Consider the following 24,899-nt stretch of genomic DNA (forward strand, 5'->3'; position numbering starts at 1 on the left):
TTTTCTTTTGTTTCAAGTAGATAATATTTAGAACTCCTCTTAAAGGGCTCCCTCAGCATGACAGAGAGCTCACAGTAAAATTTAGACCCCCCCCCCTTATCTCCACCAAATGATTCTTTATTGATGTTAGTATCTTCAAAATCCTTTGGGGACCTTTGAACCCCTTTTCTCAATCACACAGGGTTTTTCAATTCAGTGTTCTATGTGTCAGTCCAGATCTGCTCTTGACTTCAGAAAAGCCATTCTGCCTCTGAGCTAAAAGCACGGCTTGAAGATTTAGTTGTTTTAACACATGCACAGGAAAAGAAAAAAAAAAAGGAGAGAGGAAATGAAGTGAAATGTATATAATTCTGTTCTTAAAAATACATGGCTGTGAATAGGTCCTCTGTCCAAACTATCATGGAACATGATACTTCAGACTGGGAGAACCTCTCCAAGGGATGAGGTTCCCTGATTTTACACATAAAGTAGTCCTGCTGGAGTACAGGCTAAGAACACATCTGTTTGCAGGATCAGGGCTATCTCACTTTCTTTCTGACATCTCATTTTGAAAAACATGATTGTGTGACCCTTTTGGAAGCCTGTAATAGTCAACACATAATTTATTCATGTGCAAATGAATTTTACTGATCTATTAATTGCCTCATTTGGAAAGGGGAAATAGGCAGAAAGAAAAGAATCTTTAGTATTCCTCACAAAAGGCTGCTTCTGTTCTTCAAGGTGAAATCAATGCTCTATGTGCTTGTGCTTAAGCTTTTGAGAAAGTGGGATCTACTGAATGCCAGGAAAAACAACAGCACAACCCCAGATGACTTTCAGATATCAAATTATTTACTCATTAAATATAGTTAGATTGAGAGACATTAGGATATTAAGATGATGAGCTGCACGAGTCCATCCTGAATAACCAGTTATAGAGAAAATAACAGTCCTTCCTTGTTTGACCATCACCAGCCCAGGGTTTGCAGCAGCAATGGCCAACAGCTGCTCACCAGCCCAGGAGGTGGAGTTAAGAATTTGACTTGATTAATCAGTCACAGCACAACCAAATCTATCCATGTTTCACTTTCCACCTTCTCCTTACAGCATTTTCCCCAGATATGGAGGATAAAGTTTCCTAAGAGGGGACAGTGGATCTATCAGTGGGTTGGTGGACTTGCATCATCCTTGTTTGAGATCTCTCATAGTTAATTCAAGAGCAATACCAGGAACACAAACTGCCAGTGGGCTGGAGCAAGTCTGAACCTGGGCAGGCAGAGTGTCATGCTGCCTGCAGTGCAGGTGGGACAGCAGGCTTCTGGAGGGAGCACAGCATGCTCAGGGAGACATGATGTCTCCACCCCTCATCCTTACACTGCAATGCTGGGGATGTCATCACCATTCCCCTGTGTGGGCTGGAAACCTGTGTGATGTCAGCTTCATTAAAATAAACAGGCTGCTGTTATTCTTATCACATTCTTCTTTTTGCTTTGTGCTTGTGACTCTGATTTTCAGTTTCTCCCTTTTGCACTCTCATGCAAGGTGGCACAGACCCTGTGGCTGCACACAAATATCTTTGTTTGGAACGTGGGAGTGGTGATCACTGCAGCCACAGCAACGGTCTGAGACTCCCCTCCCTGCCCCTCAATAAATACCAATCTCTCTGAAAGTAAAGGGCAATGGCTCAAGAAAGCTCCCTGTGCACACTTGGCAAGTCAGATGTGGCTTTCTCAAGGCAGAGAGGGGGAAGGCAGCCTCAGCATGCAGGGAGCAGGACAGACCAGTCTCCTTGCCCTGGCAGCGTCTGTGTGTGTCACAGGGAATTACACCCAGCTGGATTAGGCTGCAGTCCACCTATCTGGGCAGCAATCTTGTCTCTGATAGTGGCCAGAGGCTTCAAGGAGCACAAAACCTTAGTGGGTAATGTGCCTTTTATCCTACCCTGTAACTGCTGTAACACTGCCCTCTCTTCTGAAATTCAAGGGCTACCTACACAGTTGGAAAAAAAAAATTAAAAACTAAGGAACCATTTTGTACTAAGCCACCACAAACTCTTGGAGTTTTGCAACCAAAGGGATCTCTCTCTAATTTTTATCTGCTTACTTATCTCTTTAATTTCCCCCCATTTTATTTGCTTGCTTAATTAGTTGTACTTAGTTTCCACTTTTTTTTTAAGTTTTCCTTTAATTTCTTTCTTTTTAGCTAGAGAATATATTTGCTCTGAAAGGTGAAGGCCTTCTGCCACCTAGAATTTCCTTCATTTTTAAGTACAGCTCCTACAGGTAGCTGTGCATTCTCAAGGTGTCCTCATGGCACTTGCATCTGAACTGCAAAGCTGTAATTTGACTGAGCAGACTGAGAAATGTCAGAGTTTGGATGAACATTAATTCACAATTGTTGTCCAAGCTGGAAACAGTGTTTTGTATGAAAACCTGGACAGCTCACACCTGCATCACACAATTGTTGTCAACTACTTGATCTGTGAGAAACTAAAAAATCTCTTACTACTTTCACAACATTGAAAAGGTGCATAAGGAGGAGCTAGGAATGCATTGCCCTGATTGCCATTTCAGATGCAGATTCAAGCACCAGATTAAGGCTGGATTTTCACCTAACCAATGTGCTTGGTTATGCTTTGTAATTTCCTGCCTTCCTCATAGGATCACTTGCTCTGACTGCTCACTGAATGCAGTCAATGCATTGCAACCCCTTGCAATGAAGAGAACTGCAAATATTTTTTCCCCCATGGCCTGAGTTCTGAGCCTTGTCCCAACATTCCCACTGACTTTTCAGGCAATTGCAAATCTAAACATGAAAATGAGACTGCAATTGAGTTGCTTAATGGGAAAAATGTAGTAGAATTAGAATAAACAAATCCTAAGCCTTGTATGGTGCCTTCTTTTACAGGCTGGTCAGAACAGAACTCACTTGGATATAACCAGTCCATAACACCCTCATCTGTTCACTGAAGGAACACCTGATACCAGTATAAGACCCAGAACTGCTGTGAGAGAAACTCCTTGATAAAATCACAGCCTGATTAATGGTTAAATATTTGGTTTTGCTTTTCAGGTTTTATTGGAAGGGTCAAGGATTTTAGCTAATACTTAACCAGATAAAGGTCAGAGGTCCTGAAAAAGTGCTTTTAAATGTGTGAGGTTAGTAAAAGATTGCCTTAGAAATTAAAAAGAAAAAAAGAAAAAAAGGCCAAACCCAGTCAATCTCTCCCTGAGCCAGAAAGTAAAAGCATCTGAGTTTAGCCCCCATTTAACTGAGGGACCCCCAGTCCTGTCACTTGGGGAAGGTGGGAGAGACTCCCTGGAGACCAAAGCTGGTGAGGGTAACATTAGACACCTTCCAGCAAAAAAACTGACCAAGCCCAGGCCACTATTGCCCCAATGGTGGAGAGATGTTTTAGCATCCCACCCTCTCCCACTGCACACTGCTGCTGCCTGAATTCCAGTGCAGCACTGCAGCTCTGTCCTATCTTCCCAAAAAATCACTGCCTAGGAAATGGCAACCTGAGTGGTGCCCACCCCACAGCAGGGAAGACAAAGGCAGGTGCTTTGGGGGCAGGTCAGAATGACTTTAGTCCACTAAAACACTACTGCATACATTTAGGACTGCTTAGACCCTAAAATAAAATTCAAAAAAAAATTAAAATCCCCTAGACCTGTGATTCAGAGCAGGGGCTCCAGGGAGCTGAACTTTGCTGCTTGCAAACAAAACCTCACAGATGCCTGACACAGAAAAATTCCCTTAAACGCCAAAACCCATGTGCCAATACTGCTATGTCCTCAGCAAATGAAGACTGGAGACAGAGCTAAGGAGAGCCCACAGGAAGGGAAGGCCCTGTTCAGTAGATTTTGGCTAAGATGGAATATTCTGTTACATTTCTCTCACATAGATGACCTGTAGGTGTGTGTGCCTGTGCATTTCTCTCAGCCCAGACCTGTAAATTCCTGTCTGTTTACAAGGAAGGGATTGTTCACTGGCAGTCAGGATGCAGGGCACATTCCTATGTCCAAATAAAAACAGACTTACAGGTCCACAGCACTTTCTTTTCCTATTATTCACTTTAGGGCTTAAAACCTTCTCATACATCCATGCAATGTTTTTGCCAAAATGAAAGATACCCAGATGCCTTTTATTTCACCTAGGAAAAGCATAGATGTCTAAGGATTTTGTCTGTTCTTGAAAAGCTATACAGAATTTTATGAAAAGTGTAATGTCTAAGAGAGCTACCCACTTATTGAAATAGAACTTCATTAACTTCTATAAGAATAAGAACTACATTATACATAATTAAGGTAATAGGTAGAGATTCTTTCTCATCTTACAAATGAAATAATTTTCTATTAATAATAAAATAATAATTATTTACTTTTGAAAGATGACAAATCAATCCTCTATTACAGATTTCATGCTTTGAAATAAAGTAATAGTTTTACAGAATTAGCTAGCTACAGTTCAGCCTTTGAGACATGAAGGTACTTCATAGCACATTTAAAATGGTAGATTTTACTCTCTTTTCTGTGAAATATTTTTATCATAGAACAAAGTTTTGTATCATTTTTCTTTAGACAGAGAGTTTTTCCATAACAGAGCAGGGAAAGTAAAGGGGAGAGAGATTTATGCACTTGTTAGAACCTGATGGTGAAATCAATGCTTATTAAAGATCTTAAAGCAGTAGCTCAAAGTGCAAACTTTTCTATTCCTGCACAGAGCCAATCCAGCAGAAGGAACCTTGCATTCACAGCAAGCACTGTGACATGGAGCATGGCTCAATTCTCCTATTCTTAAGCATGACAACAACAGCACAAGCACAGTCTGACAATTTGGGCATGCCTGTATATGTCACATATCCACATATAGCAAGAATGACTCTGGCAGCACAAGCAACACAGCTCTGGTCTAACAAAACAAAATCCGTCTGAATGAAAAGAACCTTCCCAACCCAAGCTGGAATTTTTGGTCACTTAATTAATAAACTTTTGGTCCTTAATTTTTATGCTGTACTGACTTGTGTTACACTACTCCCTGACAGACTCAGAGGGCACAAGGCTGTCTGCTCCATTTTGGGTGAAAGCATGCATCCTACAAAGGCATCAGCCCTGCTGGGTTATGCTCTCCACTGCTATCTCCCTCAAAACACATCCTATTTCCCCCAAAGCAAAAGGCATTCACACGCATCTCTGCATGTGTGATTTTAGTTGTTAGTGATGTGTAACTCATGGTGTTAAAAAAAAAATTTTAAGACACAACTTTTTAACCATAAAAATAACAAACTGAGAGGCTCAGAGCGGGCTGAGAGAAAGCATGGGCATGTGAAGCTCTCTCTAAATGAAGTTTAGAGTCAGGACTACAAAATTGTGACAACAAAAGCTGCCACTCAATTCCAAACAGTACTTGCATGTCTGAACCCAAGAAATTCATCTGATTGCCCTAGAAGACTTGAGACCCTGATGGAGGCTCAGAGACCTTGGCACGGAGTCAAAGACACCTGTGCCTTTGATTTTAACCCTTAGAAACAATTACCAACTTTGTGTGAAGAGTTGCAAGCCACAAGAGTTTGAGTAAAATGATAGTGAATTTATCACCAAGTGAAAATGTAGAATTTTAAAGTTTTTAGAAAGGGGGTTCAAGAAACAAAATAGAAGAATGTAAGCGTGTCCAATCTTTCTCCTTCTTCTTCTTAGCCTCCATCTTCTGCTGTGATAGTAACACTTTTAAATTAATTTAGAGTAAAGACAAACTGTTAACATAAGTGATAAGTATTAGAAAATTATTGTAAATAATGTACACATAATTTTTAGTATAAAAGATAACACTGCCCCAAGGTGGTCAGTATGCCATAAACCGATGTGCTAGACAGATCTCAGCAAGTCAGAGAAAGACAATGTATTAAATAAAGGCCAATAAACAACCTTGAAAACAAAAGCCAAAAAATTCTGCCTTCTTCTTCAGTCTCAAAGCTGAGAAAGAGAGATTTTCTAACACCCCAAAGTTATCTCAACACCAAGGACCCCATCACTTGCACAAGTTCCCAAAGTTTCATTTTGGAAGTAAGCTAAGGTGATGTCCCAGCAATGGCATATAAGGCTGTCTTTGGCAAATAAGATCCTTAATCCTGAAACCAATGAGTTTTTCCAAAGCAACTAGGATGGGCTTCCACTGAGGTTTGCAAAGATCCTTAAAGGAACTGTCTGAATTTTCCAGTGCTAGATTAGTGCTGTTTGGGTAGCTCACTATTATTTTTAGGCTTACCCATTATTCAGAAGAGCATCAGCTTTAATTTACTGTCAGTGAAACAGAAGCTGGTTAGGTATCAGGTTCTGGGGAGGGGAATGAGATATTGAGGAATGGTCAGAGACTGAATTCCTTAAAGCAAGCATGACAGCTCCAGGTGGTATCTTCACAGCTGAGAGTAACATACTCCTCAAACTGAAATGTTTTCTAAAATGATGTGGGAAGTGACACAAGCCAGCTGGACTGCACACAGCACAGGTGGGTGGAGAGGCTGAGAGTGTTTGGATTTGGGTAGTAAGAGGTCAACATTCAGGGTGTGATGCAACCTGATTGAATGGGATAAAGCTTTGAACAACTGAGCAAAAGTTGAGAAAAGACTGGTGTGGCAACCATGCTTAGCATATCCACATTTGTGGAAGTGGATCAAGTTGGGGTGTGCTACAGTTATTATATGGTTAATTCTGTAAAAATGTTCAGATGGTCTTTAATCATTGAATGATCTTCAGAAATTGCTTCTTGCCCAAATTATGAACTGATATTAAGTATAACAACATCTTATAGTATAATTATGGTGTTCTTTTAATTCCTACTCCTCCTTAGGCCTTTTACAGCATATGCATAATTCATTTTTGCTTCCCTTAAGCAACACTTAGTAAAGACAAGGGATTGTATTAGCCATTAAGAAAGGTAATCAGACCACTCCCCTGATTTCTTACCACTACACTAGCTTCTAAACCTTTCTTGCCTGCTGGCAGCAGTGAGGATAGAAAAGGGAACTGTAATGGGGAATAAGGGAAAAGAAAAAGCTCTTGTCAGCAAAGGCAGTCCCAATGTCTCTGACAGTAACCACAGCAGTACTGACTAAATACAAGTTAGAGAGCATGAGCATTTTAGAAGATAACTATACAATTGCAAAGTTAATGTGTGATTTCTACACTAAAATACTATTTCAAAGAATATTTGGGATGATGCTGTTGATATAACCATCTGCATCTTTGCTATTAGATCTCTGGGAATTCAGAGTACTGCTTCAAAGGAATGCCATGGTAAGGTAATTCTGGTTTCACTGAACCTGCTGGAAACAGGCATGTTTGTAAGTATGTTTCTACTGTTTGGGCTACAATGAAAAAAACAATAAAACTTTTGTGGCAGCACACAGTCATTCAGCAAGTCAAAAAGACACAATAGCAATTATAGTACTGCACTTATAATTTTTCCCATCAGAAACCACTCATAATATTAAGCAGTTGATCCTCCTGCCTGGACAAAAGCATCATCTGGCAACTGACAGCAAAATAAGCATTAAAAGAAATCATTCTTGCCTTTGAGGTGTGAATAACTCTGTCTGTAAAGTTTTCCAATTCAATACTTACTATTATGCTTGAAGATTCTAATAGTGGCACCTGAAAGCCTCGCACCGAGAACGAGAGAAGTGTGGTTCAACTCATCACTGAGAATGAGGCAGCCCTGTGGAGAAGGAGTACAGTGAACATTTGTATCAACTGGGAGGCTGCAGCCCCGTGTGCATGTGTGTGCCGGCATACACAGGTGTCTGTGATAGAGCATTGCACCAGTTCAGCTGTAAGGATTAAACATTAAATGAATTTTTTGCCGATTTTCTGAAGGTGCTGGAATATGATATAGAGTTTCTTTGAGTTAGGTCTTGTAAGCTCTTGGAGATTTATATCACACCCCAGATAGCTCAGCCACCTCAGATGGCATTAAATCAGCAGGATGGCTTCTGTGGTAGTGTTGGAAACAGAAAAGTTTTAATAAAAGGCAAAATAACAAAAAAAACCCTAGCCAGGGCAAGAGGTTCTTGCTCCTGATAAAACACCTCACAAAAGCTATTAGTTCCTTTGTTCTCTTCTTTTCCTAGTAAATTGCTTGGGCAGGACTTTTTGGCTCGTGTCCAGTTGGCTATCCTTAAGTTTGAGGTGAAGTCCCCAAGGTTTATGAGGTGTCTTTTTACCTAATTGAGGAGAGAAACTTCTAAGATTTTTTTTTCCTTTTTTAAGAGACATAAAATTGTTTTGTCACTCTTTCAATAAAGGGGCACATTCCTACAGGGGTGCACTGCAAAGACAGGCTGAAATAGTGGGATCAGATTCTCAGGCATTCCCAGGTGATGCACAGGGGCCCAATATTTCCTGTAACTGGAAAACAGAAAATAACCCTATTAAAGACTGAGTTCTTTATATAAAATCAGGCAATGTTGCTTCCTGTATCACCTGTTTACAGCTCATTTTGAGTTGTAAGGAAAATGCAGCCACCACCCCGCATATAAAGGCTGCATGGCAGTAGGGTAAGGAGCAGTAATAACGAGGCTGGCCTGGCATCAGCCCTTTGGACTGCAGAAATGAGATGAGGAGAGACTGATGCCTTGTCACTCCCATCTCCATTAGGATGTGAGTGAAGTTTAGGAACCAGAGTCTTGCTCTGGTAAATGCATATAGAGTTGACCTGTAGTATACTTTTTATTAATTAACTCAGCTGAAAACTCCTTTTGTTTTTAGAAACAAAAATAGAAATGTGGGAGAAGTAAACTTGTCTATTATATTGAGAAGGGGCAGGACTCACAGTTGAAATTCAAGCTTGAGCCCTTGTTTAGCTCTGCTTTCTATTGAACATGTTTTGCTGTGTTTCATTATGCAAAGGGCAACCCATAATTAAGCAAAAACTTATTCTGGTATCATAGATTAGGCCTAGGTTGAGAGATGCTAACACAATCTCCACAAAGACTGGTTTGCAGAACTAACAATAAGTGTAGATGCAGCTTGACAAGAAAATGTAGCTGCTAGACTTAATTATAGAGGAAAACATAGGAGTAAATCTCTCAAACATAGGATATAATATTTGAATAATATTTCTATAATATTTGTAATATGTAAAATAATACATACTGAAATTTCAAATATATATACACACACATATTTATTTGCTAAAATACATACAGTAACATCTTTATTTGTGCCACTTATATCTATCCAACCTCTGACAGAGGCTTGAATCTCAACATGAAGCCAGGTAAGGGAGGGAAAATTATTATACAGCTAAGACAAGTGCATATCTCACACTGCATATCTCCAATTCCATAAATTTACCTTCATTAATTCTCTGTATCTGTTCCCCTTGAAACTGCTGGACAAGGTCTCCAGCATTGCTGAAGACTGAAGCTCATGTTCTGGATGACTGAAGCAACTCTCCCTGCCCAACACTTGTGTACATGTATTTTAGAGATCTTGCAAAAGCTGCAGTCATCTTCAACAGAGAGTGAAGTGACTGCAGCTCTGTGCTGGTGTTTCAGAAGTCCTGGTCATACATCACAAAATGAATTCATTCTACCTCCACCAAGAAGGAGGTCATGCTTTGTGCTTGCATGGCACACTTCAAGGTGCTCCACACCTGGACAAGCCAAGGAGGAGTTACCCACTTTCCAGCAATCAGCACAGCGTACCAGTTCGCGATGTCCACAGCTACCAGTGACAGGATGATGGATATCCTTTGAGTTATCTACTCCAAACTGGAGAGGAGGTTCCTTCAGCACCAAGAACCCAATTTTTGTAACATGATCACAGCTTTAGACTTGATTTTGCTGCCAGCTTTCTTGGCAGGGCTGGCTGGAGCTCTGTTCCCCAGGAATGCTAAGCACTGTGCATTTCCTTTTCTCAAAGTGTTGTAAAAACTACCCTAATCATCATCTTTCATCACAGGCAGCTGGGCAAAATCTCAGCAAGTAGCCTAAATACTTCATCCCATAAGACCTGGACATGGGATTCAACATTTGGTTACTTTTTAAGGAGAAGCAACTTCATTAAGAGGAGCTAGAGCGCTGTATTATTGATCCTTCAGCAGATGTTAGGTATGTGTGATAGCAACACTCAGTGCCAGCACAGGTGATAAAGAAGCATATTTAAAGTCACAAGGTCATCAGCTTTATGAGTCACAGATTCCCGATACCAAGCTCTGTTCCTCGATGGAGCCTTTCCACTCACTGAAAGCCCAGAGTACTGCAACAGCAGTTAAAACAATTAATAAATATTCTCTGTGTTCCTGAAGGGAGTACTCACCTTTCCAACAAGGGCTGGAATATTCATTGAGTTAGTTGCAAAGCCCATGCCAAACACCATAGCATCTTCCACACCAAGGAACTTGGCCACGAGTTTCTCTAGTTCTACATGTTTGTCTAGGGTGCCTGCAGAAAGAAGCACAGGGAATATTAAATCTCATTGAACTGTGAAAGTTATTATGACACAAAACATACAAAAGAACAGGCTAGAAGCGCGTCATTAAGCTATGTGACATTAAGTTCTGATGAGGGTTTTCCATTTGTGTCCTGCTCATGTGGGCTAGTGCAAGAGGTGCAAACCAGCTGTGACTGATGCTAACAAACACTGCTGCTGTTAGGGCAGCAAAGCAGTTGCTATGGAAAAAAGCTTTATTTTCCCACAATAACTTTTGACATAGTTTATTCTGAAGACTAATTTGTTGTCTTTTTCTCTCCCCTGCAGTAAGGACAAAAATACCTTCTTGTAGGAAATGTGGGACAAATATTTTAGGCATTCTTGAGTTCTCTCCAGATGTGAAAACAAAAATGGGTGACAACAAAATTCTTCCTTTTCTATTGTCTGTCAATATATGTGTACAAAATTCTTAATTAGGATTTTATATGGCTAGAAAAACAAAAGCATTCTCCATATTTTTCTCTGCCTTGGAAGGTAAAAGCTGATGACAATATATAACTGATGACAACTCTGCTCTTTCTTTCCTCTCAACACTAGACTCTTCTTTATTGCATATTAATTATCTAATATTAGTGCTTGAAGTCTCCAAACAAGTAAGGCTCTCCAGCTATCCAACAAAAGCAGTATCCTTCCTGCCCAGCTCACAGAGAAGGATGACAAAGTACACAAGGCAAACAAACAAAAGAGTGGTGTTAAGAGACTGAGATAACAGATAGCTTTGAACAGTAAGGAATCATCTCCACTTGCCAGCTCTCTAGTCTTTGGTTGCCTGGCTGTGCATTGCAGGGACCAAGGCAGAAGGAACAGGATGATCTGTGGGGAAGAAAAGAGAGTGGCCTGTGGGTTCTGAGAGAGCATTTCCCCTATGAATAAGGCTGTAATCAGAGAACAGAAGAAAAAAATTAGGCAAGTGAATATGTTACCTCACTCGCACTGCACAAGCTGATGGCACAATGATATAAAGGGAATTACAATGGATGGAACAAGAAAGCTGTGTTCACTGTGATGGACCAAAGGCAGATGAGTGGAGAAATGCAGAAGCTTGGCTAGAGTGTCTCAACAAGAATGATGAGTCAGGAAGATGATCTTACCTTCATCATGGAGCAGAGCTCATTAAAAATAATCAAATATAAATGTCAGGAGAACAGTTTCAGCAACAGCAATAAGCAGCTGGTTACAGTGAAGGAGTGTTTTCAATATTTTTTTTCTCATTAAATATTTAAAGTAAGAATGACATCCATTTGGAAATAGAATGTGACAAATATCTATCAGGCAGGCAGGTAACTCTCCAGCTATCAGGGAAATAAGGAGCAAGGATCATGCGGCTTCTTGAAAAACCTGGATTACATGGACAGTAAAGAACAGCAGAAATGCTGAGATTCTGCCAGAGCCTTCCTGGGTTGTGCTAGAGCTGAGCCTACTCCAGCAGAGCTTCAAGAGTGTCTCTGCACTCCTTGTATCACACTGCATGTACCTGGGGCTGGGTTGCCTCTGTGCTCGGAGAATGAGGTAATGGGACACAGAAAATGTGGCTCTGCAGAAACTCCACTACCTGTGAGCTGAGTCTGTGTGAAGCTCTTTGAGGATGGCTATTTTTTGAATTTGTACATCCCAAGACACATGAGGATATGAGCCGGCTCTGCACACAGCCACTGTTTAGTACCCAGGTTCCATGAAATACAAAACAGTGTTTCAGAGCTAAGCTGCTCACTGGAAATGTGGGTAAGAATCTGTCCTGTCATAAGGTGTAAGCCCAGCAGGACCCAGTATTTATTTCTGAGGTTCTGTATTTTTTGCAAATTGGGCCTATCTAGTCTTCAGTCTACAGCACCCATGGACAACTAAGAGTTCCAGGAGGATCAGCTGCCTTAGTGCACCCTGCAGATGATATTTTTGTCACTCCAGGGCTCTCAGCACACCAAAAGAAGATGAAGTCTGAAATGGAAGCTCAAAGTCAAGCACACTATGGTCACAGCTTAAATTAGAAGGTTTGTGAAAGCATGAGAAACAAGCAGTGTGTGCTTTGCAAGGCAGGCATTTTAAGGCATGACACAATTGTCTCTGACTCTTCCAGGGATAAGTCTGACACTGGGGTGGAGTTAAATTGCTTTTTGGGGTTGCATCACATGTTTTCTGTTTTTATAAACAGGAAAGGCCTGACTCAATACACACTGTTCTGTTGAAGCTCCTATTAGATGACCCACAAAAAACCAGCACATTTTGCCCCTATTTTTATTGATTTTGTCATGGTGGAGAATGACTCATTTTGACAGTGACTGATTCCTACTTATTATTTACTAACCCTAAGTGCCAATGCAGATGATACTCTACATCACTGTTGCCTACAAATCCTGGAATACAAATTGAAATTGGTTAGCAAAACAAAATCCTGAATGACAAAGATTTGCAAACTGAGCCCTGGTTTTGAATCATGTTAATTGCCATGGCAATATTGGTGGTGGTAAGTAAGGTGTTACAGAAGCAATACAACACACACCAGTACTGTCAGTGGGAGGTTCATGGCAGCTGTATACATTGAAGAGTTGAAAAAGCATATAATTATGCAATTATTTAATCATATCAGGAGATATTTCTACACAGGATGTCCTTGGACACTGTACAAATGGCATCAATTCTATCACCTCTCTCCACTGGAAGAAACAAGGGGTCAGTCATGTGCTGCTAGGATGAGGTTTGTCCACTAGCACTCCCAGCTGGTCCCAGCCACCACCATGACAAGCATAAACAGCACTGCCAGACAGATGCAAATTTGATCCAAAGGAACTGGCACAAGCTGAAACATCTCAGCATCTCAAGCTATATAACAAAGGCAGTAATTACACAGCTCCTCATTAAATACAACCTTAGAGATGTCAAGTAAGGTTAGCTTGGCCCTTAAAATGTTTTGTATTGTGCCAGATTCAAGACCAGTATCATGATCTGATGAATGATAAGTGATATACTAGATATATCTTTTTAATCTGCTGTATACACACCTGCCCTATAAACAGACATTAGAATTTCCCCACTAACTGACTACAGCTTGGCTTGACCCAACAAATGAGGATACAACTAAACAATGTACACCAAATCACCAGGAAAGATTTCAGACAAAAAAAGAGAAAGGTACCTGCATCTTTAAGAGACAAAATCCTTTTGAAAGTTATTCTTCCCTGCTGAACAGCTGTAAGTAATACAATACAGCAGGAGTTACTGTGATCCAAGACTATATAGGTATTAAGATTACAGATCATATCAAAAGTGGACTTTCACAATGGGAACCACCTCCACAGATTCCCACACTTCTCACAGCAAATCCCCTCCTTTTCAAAGTCTGATGACCCAGTTCCCTCCATTAACTTGCCACTGCACTCTGGTGACAGGGAACATGAAGTACACTGTGTTTTGACAGGCTTTTTCATACACTTGCTGTTTTTCATATCTATGCTGTTGGGCTGAAAGTCACTGCCAGACTACTAGAGAGATAAAGCTGGAAAATGGACTTCCCATGATCCATAGAGTCATTATTTAGTTTGACATTTTCAGCTTGGACTTTCAGTGGTTTATGCCACTGCCCAATACAGTCTTTCAGGTTCTTATACACTAATGACACAGACTGGTTGAACTGCCAACACTGGCAACAGTATCCTGTCATAGAATTTTAAGTTTGGAATTCTAACAGCCAAAGAAGACAGGGAAACACCTGCTCCCCTCAGGTCAAACAAAAGCTGGAAGAGTAAACTGATACAAGCAACAAGGTCTTGAAAGAAAAAAGAGCAGCTGGGAACCCTGTGCATCCCTGGCATGACTCACCAAGGTGACTGAGAACCATTACACTATGGAAATGAGGGTTTGTCAGCAGCATCCTTGGGAGGGTGGGGAGCAGAACAAAACATCTCAACTTCCTTGTCACAGCTGAAATTTAAGGTCATAAACTCACTCTGGCAAGATGAGTACACTGCATGGTAAGATGCTTGTCAGAGATGAAAAAAAATCTGTATAATTGAAAGACATACATGCTTTTACAAAAAGCAAGATTGGATGAGTTATTAATAGCAAGATGAAGAAACAGAAGCTGTGGAAATTATATTAATTCTTTACACCATGTTACCAGAGCAGATGGTGCATATGGTATCACTGTCCTACAGACCCACTAGCAGAGGAAAGCCTCAACTTGTAGAATGGGATTTGTTGGAAAAAGAAGGAGAAAAGCACACAGTAATGTTATGCAGTTGCCTCATTTAACACTGTGCAGAAAAGAGTCCCAAAATAAGGGGGTTTTGATTAATCATTTGATAGAAAGGAAATGCTCAAGTTTTCTTAACATTGCTACCAACTGACAGGGCTTTCATACCACAAAGATGCCATGGGTGTCATAAATCTAATAATGTACCTGTGTAATTTAGTGATTCTCAGAAAAAAAATTAGATTAGTTTTAACAGAACTTCCAGCTGAATTTAGATCTTCTGGGTTTGTTTCTTTTTTTTTTTTCTTTTGCCTTTAGAAAAACACAAAGTTAAAATTTCCAGCATCTTCATGCCAAAGCCTGAATGGCAGCATCTTAAGTATCTAAATATTTGCATGCAGATAAAATCATATATCAGAGATACTTTAGGTATTAAACAAGTCACACAGCCCTTAATTCCTACAGATGCCTTCAATTCCACCTGCTAGAAGATGGGCTATCCAGACTATTAATCTTGCATTGCAAAGCATACTTTTGCAATGGTGAAATACAAGGAACAAACCTGATCCTATGATTACAAATTGATTGTAAACTGGATTAGTTATTTATGAAAGGGTAGGCACACAAAGGAAAAGTATGTTAGTGAACATGACAAAACTGTTTCCTAATTTATACCATACCCTATCAGAAAATAGCTAAGATTATTAAATATGTGTATATATACATATATATATATATATACATGCACACAAATTCTCATTTTTGTGGCTTTTTCTCCTTAAGATCTCACTTGGAAACCGTAAATTATGGGATATTCAGTTCTTTATCTCTTTCTCCAAACTGAAAAATGAAACATTTATTCATGTTTGTACAGTATTATGTTTAAAATGAGTCTTGGCCCTAATTAAAGCTTTGAAGTAGTATAAAAGAAAGAATGGCCAAATAACTATTTTCATCTTCTTGAAACGCTGCTAGAAATTCACATTAGGCCTTAAAACCCAGTGGAAAGAGCTGAATGAGTCTGAACTACTCTTGTATTAAATGTTGGCACAGATTTTCAGATCAGCTTTTTAGAAATGAGATCACAATCAAGCGTAAAAAAATCCTCAAACAAAGAAAAAGCCTCAAAACTGAGTGCAAGTTAGGTGCTAAAGGGCAATCTCCTAACATGCCCTCCAGAGTGAATCACCCTGCAAGTGTTCTGTGCAGGCTCCATCTTGTTTTTTGGTCCAAGGCATAATCACAGGAGAAGGATTTCAAAAGGCAGGAATCCTGCCTGGCTGCTTAAGCAGCACTAATCACACGTTTGCTCCGGTTACTCACGTATGTCATCTCCATGAGGAACACTGGGGAGTTAGATAAACAGAGAATTGTTAGCACTGGCTGTCCATGTGACAGTCCTGTCACCAGCCTGGCCCTAGGAGCACTCAGAGCATGATAATCTGCCTTATCTTAAAAAAAAAAGTGTAACATTGCTGATTTTGTTATCTGCAAGCAGGAAACTAATTTGCATGTTTCTCAACAATTCGCAGTCACATTGCTTAGAAAAGGCTGACTATAAACACTGAAAACCAGGATGGGCTCAGAGAAAAGGCTTTTGAATCTGCCTTTAACAGCAGCCAACTCCCACTCCAGCCATTAAATAAAAGGACTTTACATTCAAGTTGTCATTCTTTCATTTTTTTTCACTATATGGAGGGAACACTTGCTATTTTATATTTATTAGGTTCCTAGGTGCTGGCAGGTTTATTAAGCTAAAATAATAACACTTTTGAGTGAAAAATTAAAATACATATAACAGTAGAGATATTTTTGTGGGGCAGTTTATATGGAATGCCCTAACATTCCCAAGTTAGTTGAACAGTTGGTGTTCTGTTACTTATGGAATCACAGAATGAATCACAGAATAGTTTGTGCTGGAAGGAACCTTAAAGATCACCTCATTCCAATGCTTTGGACAGAGACATGGACACCTTTCACTAGATCAGGTTGCATCAAGCCCCACCCAGCCTGTCCTTGAACACTTCTAGTAATGGGTATCCACTGGACAGCCTGTTCCAGAGCCTCACCACCCCCACGGGGAAGAATCTCTTCCTGAAATCTAATCTGACCCCGCCCTCTGTCAGTTTGAAGCCATTCCCTCTTATCCTGTCACTCCACACCCTTGTAAAAAATCCCTCTCAAGCTCTCTTATAGCCACCTTGAGTTACTGGATGGCTACTTAAATCCTTCAACATTCATGAGTAATTTTCTCAGACCCAACATTTATTCCTAAAAGACAAAACTTCCTACTTTTTTATGTCCAAGTTGGTTTCTTGACGTATAATGAATAAGGCAAAGAAATTTTTAAAATTACGTTTTCCTAAACCTGCAGGAGAGACTGCTGCTGAACAAAAACTGTTTTAATTTAAATAACACCCATGGTCAATTTTCTCTGGTTTGGTAGGTGCAAATCTCTCTGTATGCTCTCTTGGCATCTCTCAGAGTTCATAAGGACATCCTGAATCTGGTACAGTTTGGGTATTTCTAGAACTATCAGGGGGAGCACCTCTGTACACATGGCCACTGTCCCTTAGAACACAAGGGAGAGTGAAGTTCTGGTATCTGCAGCGTTATGGATACATATTATAATATTGCCTTTTTGCAAATATTAAAATGGATTTTATATGTGTGATGTTAAAGTAACTTTGTTATAAAGATATAGTTTTTTATTTCTGTTGATAATTAAGCTTAGACATAGCAGTGAAATAGCTGTGCTTGTGTTAAAATTCCTGCTTGGATGGGATAATATTCAATGAACACAGGATGAGGACCCTGCTATTGATATGCCAACTATCAGCATCGGCTGTCTGAAGACAGAGTGGACCAAGGCCCAAACTGGAAGTGAAAAAGAGGAACCAAAATCACAGCCAAGAAACACACATGCTCTAAAAACGCAGACCCAAGGATAGGCCATGTAAAATAGTTCCCACAATATGTAAAGTCGTTTATGGATATGCATAACGATATATGAATATGCAACAGGCTTTTGTAAGGGAAAAGGCATTTAAAGGGTGTCCCCAAAGGTGACAGTGTGTGCCAAGATGAACCTGGCCATAATAACCTTTACTCTGTGGTCCTGGTCTCCTTGTTAAACTTTTTAACATTTTCACAGGAGAATGAACATGCTTTTCACAGCAGTGCTGAGCTCCTCAGGTGTGGCAGCCTCCAGCACTTAGGTGAAAACCTTCTACCAGCTTCATACAATGCCCTGTACATCTGGTAGTGGGAAAGGACAGTGAATCCTGACCACTCTTCCACATCACACATTATGTTGAAAATGTCTATAATTTCTCCACTGAAGCTCTTTTTTTGAGACAGATGACAGGCATTTGTGACAGCTGGAGACAGCAAGCTCAGTAGTTCTTCATCCAGAAGCTGTCTGTGGTCTTTGATGATCCCTGTGGCTCTTACACTTTCCAGTTTTGCTAAATATTTTTGATCATACCTGCACAGAGTACTCAAGACAACAACAAACAGCAGCTTTATGCAGTAGTGTACTGAGGCTCTATGGTTGGCTTTCTGTGTACTTTCTAGTAATTTCTAGAGTTTGTTTTGCTTTCTGATCGTGGAACAGCAAGTTAATTCTTCCATGGATGTACCCCTTATAACTTCAAAATCTTGCTCCTAGGGGCTAATAGCTAGCTTGGTCTTAAAAAAAAAGGAAAGTATTTTTATTTCACATTGAAAGTCCCCCAAACCCCTTAGAAACATGTCTGAAATGACACTGTTATAGTAAGACATAAATTATTATGATTATTATAATTAAGAGCATGGAATTAAAAATGGATTGAAAAGCCTTAAATCTTTTTATGAGGGATAAGCCTTGGAAGGTCAGCCACTGTTTTCATCAGCTTTAACCCTCTTGTCAGAGGAAACTACCTGCAACAGCATTCTGATATGATAGCATTGTATGCCCTCTCCACAGCCTCCATAGTTTTAGGAGGAGAAGTGTAGGCAGAAGACCATAAAGGACAGTTTTACCATCATGTATTCTTTCAAACACCACTCACATTACTTTCGTTTGTGTCCTCTTTGTTTTACCCTCTATCTGAAATCCTTTGGAAGTAGTGGAATGATTTCTCAGAAAGAGAGCCACCACTGCTTAGAGAGAGGTCTTGGTGAAACTCAGACATGCCAGACACTTAAATGCACACGAGCAGAACAGTACTTTCAAAGTGAATTAGCTTGAAAACATAAATACGTTCAAGTGCTCTCTTGAATTAGAACCCTACAGGCAATTTGCGGCCTTGGCTCTTGCAGCTCACTGCACTTCTACTTCAAAACACTTTAGCTCCACAAATAACAACAGAAGTTTTGAAATGTGATCTGCCCAGAGACAAAGTCATCCTGTTCCTTTTATCTAAGATGAAGCTGAGAAATGATAATTTATAAAGGTAAGATGTTACATTCAGACCCTTCCCTGTCTCTCTCTTTAATATATCTAACTCAGAATTTTTCTGTCATACTGTGATGCGAATGAAGCAAAAGAACATAAAGGAACAATGAAAGAGGTTATCCACTCTGGATAAGAGGCTGTTTTCCTTAGGTTGTTTATACAGACCTTGGTGACAGAGCTCCAAAGAGCCAGCACCAACAAAGGAGCCACTGCTCAGCCCTGCCCTGTGGAGCCACCTCTCACCATGGAGCACACAAACACAGCCCCTCTTTTACCTGCCCAGGATAAACTGCTGTGACTGCTCAGTTACACCAGCTAAGCCAGGCCTAAACACCCTGCTTTCCTTTGTCTAAGCTGCTCTCCAAAATCCACTTCCAAAAGACTGAGGCTTTTAGGATGCTCTTTATCTGCAGCCCATTCTTGCATTGTGAATAGACTTGATGCAGCTCATGGGACTGTTTGTTTGTTGTGAAGGCAATTAGAATGAATCTAAATCCTTGCTCAATCAGTCAAAACAACTTTGAGTACAGCACAGATGAAGAGGATACCCTAGAAATCTCTCTACATCGGTTCTCAGATAGATGGGATGAAGTTACTTAGTAAGATTTTTAATATTTGAACACAGAATCCTCTTTTAATAAGAAGTTGGGTTGGTGGCTTTTTGGTGTGTTTTTTTTTTATTTTGCTTTGTTTTTGTTGGCTTGCTTTTAAGAATAAATCTTCCAGTAAAAAACTTCAGCAAAAGCTACAGAATAAGGAACGCCAGCCATAATCTTAGATGTCCTGAAAACAACTTGAAATGTTCTTAGACAAAATGGAATCTGGGAGAAAAAGAGAGAAAGCTTCCTTCAATACCTTAAAGGACTAGCAATGGTGACCACTTTCAAGCATGAAATTCAGGTTAAATAATAATATATTGCAGTCACCAGATGGGTCACCTGCACAAGGAAAGTGGGGTCAATCTGTAAACCCTCTCTGAGTGGTGTCACTGACATAATTATTATTGGCAAATCAAACCACAATGACAAGATGAGAAGCAGATCACAAAGTTTGCATTACTTTTTCTTCTGAACTTGAGACTTTAAATAAAAAAACTAAATTAAATACAGTATTTTTTCTGTAAGTTTTATGGAAGAACATAGTTTACATTGGAGATTAAAATGCAATTTTTTTAGGTTACTGATTAGAAAAAAGAAATCTTTTATAGACTTTATAGACTTCTCCATTCTGGGAAGCCTTCTTTTTCTTTAATACTCCCAAGAGTGAAAAAGCCTGAAGGGAAAACTCCCCTTGCATTTCTCTGGTTTGAAACTGTTTTTTTTTTTTTTAATGTAAGATGATTGTACCCTAAGGAATGCAAGGCTTTGTGTTGAAGGTAACCCTGCATGCAGCCTACAAACTAACAAAGCAGACAATCATAACAGATAAAACCAAAAATGTCAGATGGAGCCTTCCTGAATTTATTTGCTAATGGCAAACTAGAAATTTCTGGTTTGTGCCAGTAGTATCTGATAAAACATTCCAATACATTCTTAGAACATGGGATTAAAAACATTATGCAAAAGATCATTTAACTAATCTGAAACCTCTGTGTGTGGTAACTGATATAAATCTGTGATGCAGTTGAATTTGCCCCAGAAAAATTGTTGAAATCTCAATGTGTGTTTCCATCATTAAAAATCCCAGGCCAGTAGATGACACACTTGGTTTAGCTTTTCCAAAAATCAGTATTGGTTTTCCTTTTGAAAAAACCCCTCATGTGAGAACAAATAAAACACAGCATTTCTTCTAATTGTGAAACAAGTAATTGCTGATGTGATTAAAGTTCTCTGTATCCAATTCTTTCAAGATATCTGTGAGAAGAAGAGTGTAGTTACAGGACCTTTGGTGGCCATGTCTCTGTTTACTCACCCATCTCTTGCCTGGTACTGCAGACTCCTGTCCCATATTTTTCTAACTCTATGGTCACAGTTTTCAAAGCATTAACATCTGTTTCTGCAAAGCCGAGGTAGTTATAAGAACCCATATTGATTACATTCTTGATAGTCCTTCCTGTAAACCTGTAATTAAAGCAAATTTTGAACAACAGTGCAATTTTCCTTCCAATCCCAAATGAAAAGAAAAAAATCCCAAAATTTTCCCACCAAATTTTGTTCCAGTGTTAAATTTCTACTTGTGAATTGACAATCTTCATATTCTAACAGCCCAAAAGTTTTTCTAGCCTTCCTCTTTTCCTAAGTACTTCTTCATGGTCAGAGTGCTTTCTAGAAGTCACACTGTAGATTGCAATAAACTGGTGTGGGATCACTGTCTGCTTTTATGGATTTAAATAAACAAACATAGGACTTTATTTAAGGAACAACTTACAGACATTAATTTTTCAAGCAAATTGTCAACTACTTCCATTAAGTCACCAGTGTTCTCACACACACACAGAACTTAAACTTGATGAAAATATGGGAAACACTATGATACATTCTCAATAAGCTCAAATATAGCCAACCTACACATTGTCTATGCTGTGAATTCCCATAGCTGTGTAATTCAGCTGCAATACACCAAAACCTTCAAGCTGTAATCTGCTGAAAACCCACTGCCAAAGACTCATGATGAAGGCAAGAAGCCACATTCATGCAGTGCAAAAAATTATGATATTAAAACTAACCAAGGGATAAAACAAATTTTGTTGTAATATTCAGAGTCAAGGTCTGTTGTTACAAATGGTGTGTGAGCAGTCTTGTGCTGACACAGCCAAACCCATCTGCAACTGAGTTGGAAATCTATACTGCATTTCCAAACAGATACTCAGAAGAAAAGGGTCAGATTGCCAGCATGGTGCTGACTGCAGAAAGAAACATGCTGGTGGATATTAGACAAGGACCTGGACACAACTTTGTGTGCTTTGCAGAGGTGTCAGGAGCATGCTGATGAGGCTGAAAGCAGCAGAGTGTAAGATGACTCACCTAAATGTCCAGTTGTAATCATCTGTAACACGTTCCATGAGGTCAAACTGTGGCCCAGGGACACTGCAAATGGGACGGTTCCAGTTATCCCGTATTCTCAAATAGAGGTTCCTGGTGTAAAAGTTCTCAAAATCTTGATAAAGTGGCACAAAATCCTGGTTTGAAAACATGCACAGGGTTATGCTGCTGTGAAAATATCTCCTTCTTTACCCAAGTCATTCCTATTAACAAGGAAAAACTGATTCATCAATAAACAGGGAGCCACAGCAGCCACATGGTCCTGTGTCACTTACAACTCCAAACAGCAATACTATATCCTTACTATAATTCCTTTAAAACACAATGCTGTATTTCTTTGAGGGTATTTTATTTCTGCTTAAAGATTAGGAGTTTTTTCGTTTCTTTTTTGGTTGGTCAGGTTTTTTTTAAATGGTAAACAAGCTGGTCTAACTCTATATATACTGAAAGTTGGAAATGGAAAAAAAAAATCAAGATTCTTTCACTTGAAGAAACCAATTGCTTCAAATTGAGCATTTTTCTATGTGTGGAGCAGATTGGAGAAAAGTAGGATAAAGAACTCACTACATTTCATGAAATGCTGGATACACGAGACAAAAGTTAGTCCAATATATGTGATTTCAGCATTACTGGCCTAGGGTGAAGATGCAAACATCCAGTTATGACAATTTTTTTGGTTGAGAATGAATGAATATCTATGGATTTTACTTGGAAATTAAATTTAAACAAAGCTTTTTCTTTATATGAAACAGCAATATATCCATGTTGAGCACTGCATACAATAAACTGATAAAATAACATGGCAGGCAGTTAACATATGTGGGAAAATTAAGTAAACATGTAATCCATAGTGAAGGACAAAAAAATTTAACTGGCACAACTGGAATTAACAAATGGCCAGATCATGAAGTGAATTGAAAGTGATATTCATTAAGTTCTGCATGCATCTTTGAAAATCTAAAACAGGAAACAATTTCAGGAGTTTTATTTGCAAGACAAACAGTAAAACTCATCATGTTTTTCTTCATTATGCCAGGTGTTACCGTAAAAGATGAATCAAACTGCACAGAGAAGGAAGAGGAACTAAAAATTTTAAGCAAAGTTGGAAGGCAGTTATCTTGCTAAGGTGCAAGTTTCACTTGAAACTATATGGGATGAAAAAATTTTGGGAGTTACAAGAATTCAATTATTACAAAATCAGAACTTCCTCACTATGAAAGACACCATAAGATAGCCAGATGGGACAAAGGAAAATCAGGGTTGAAGAGATTTGGAAAGATTATATATTCAACAATAAGACATTTATGAATTTTCTTTTTCTGTGGATTGACTTAATAAACTGAGATTGTGTTTTGCTGAGAGTATTATGGCACTCTTAGAACGAGGTGAACCTGTCCATGGGTAAAAATGATGATTTTACATAAATGCAGGTACATAATCATACACATGCATACAACTCTACCGGCAGGGTGTGTCACTCCTCTCACCCCTCTGCAACATTCTGTAAAATGAAAGTTGTCTGCATTGTTACTCCCACAAGTTGCTGTAAGTCACTTGCAACCAAAGGAAAAAGCTGTGGATACAGAATGACTTTTTCATACATACTTTTTGTTGTTCTCTCTCCGTAGCAATGTTACGTTTTTCTAGTCCCCAGGCTCTCATAAAATCTCGCAGGTAGCCAAATATTGTTCCCACTGCAAACCCCACGAAAGTAAAAACTGCAACATACATTGGTGCCTGTTCAAAGTGCTCAATAAATGTTTTTTTGTAGAGGGTTCCGTTTGATACTCCATTCTTCTGAAAAAACAGAAGAGAAATTTCTGATTAATACATTTAATCTCATCGCAGCTTTGACCTTGGGGCAAATCTTTTTCTCTAATTAGGAAAGACATTTAGACCTCACACTATGTATCAGCTGAAGAAGAGGACCTTTAACACTGCAGTTGCCACTGACCACTACAAGTATTTCCATTTTCCCTCCTCTCATGTCTCAGCTGCAGATGTCTTCAACACCACTCCCTTGTCTATTTTGAAACATATGAAACTTATGAAAGATTGGCTGTGTATTATTGTGCAATTGGACAATTATTTCAAAGGTGATTAAATGGAAACCACAATACTCTGGCTTGCAAGAGAGAGCTATAAAAAGGGAAGGGCAGCATTAAAAGCTCACCTACACTATTCCTGACTGCTTCTGGAAGTCTTGAGTAACCAACCCATTGCAGCAACTAGCCTATATAAAACCAATCCTGCCTAAACCAGGGCAGCTTTGCTGTGATGTTCTCCAGACCTGAGAGAGTATCCAAAACTTTATGATCCCTGCCTTCTATTTCTGTTCTGATTTCACAAATGCTTTTAATCCTATTTTCAGTAACAACTCCCCTAATTCTAAGGCTACTTAAGACAAAATAGAACAGAGGAAAAGTAAAGCAAAAAAAATTGAACAAGACACACAGACAGACTTGCTTGTTGGAATTAGTGATCCCATTGTGAGCAAATTCTAGAAATTTACAACAGGGTGTGGACAACGTATTTTGTCACTAAAATATATCAAGATTTCAATTTTCAAATTAAAGAAGCTAAGTTTTTCAGTTGCCATATTCAATAGGCTCATTAGACTATTCTTTGGAAGAGTGGTAACTCCCTTATTTCTGCAAAACATGATGGCCTTTACAGATACTGTCTAGTAACGGCCAATCTGCTAATCCAAAATTAACAAAACACAATCCAGAAAAAAATAGTACCCTGATAAAAAAAGCCAAAACCAAACAAACAAGCATCCAAGACATATATTTTGACATATTATAAAGCAAAACTGCCAG

General features: G+C 39.3%; 1 protein-coding gene across 3 annotated transcripts in view; it reads right to left on the reverse strand.

The window, feature by feature from the left end:
* SPTLC3 (serine palmitoyltransferase long chain base subunit 3) overlaps nucleotides 1-24,899 on the reverse strand; it is an 83,203-nt gene that overhangs the window by 26,330 nt on the left and 31,974 nt on the right. For all 3 annotated transcript variants that reach the window (XM_054290329.1, XM_054290328.1, XM_054290330.1), the window contains 5 exons: nucleotides 23,683-23,874; nucleotides 22,060-22,214; nucleotides 21,008-21,156; nucleotides 10,299-10,423; nucleotides 7,602-7,695 (listed from right to left, as the gene is read on the reverse strand). In XM_054290329.1, the coding sequence (XP_054146304.1) occupies nucleotides 7,602-7,695; nucleotides 10,299-10,423; nucleotides 21,008-21,156; nucleotides 22,060-22,214; nucleotides 23,683-23,874 (715 nt within the window). The remainder of the gene's footprint in view (nucleotides 1-7,601; nucleotides 7,696-10,298; nucleotides 10,424-21,007; nucleotides 21,157-22,059; nucleotides 22,215-23,682; nucleotides 23,875-24,899) is intronic.

This window comes from Melozone crissalis, unplaced genomic scaffold (genome assembly GCF_028551555.1).
Source record: "Melozone crissalis strain CALT ecotype California unplaced genomic scaffold, PUWL_Pcris_2 ptg000081l_1, whole genome shotgun sequence".
Lineage (NCBI taxonomy): Eukaryota > Metazoa > Chordata > Aves > Passeriformes > Passerellidae > Melozone > Melozone crissalis.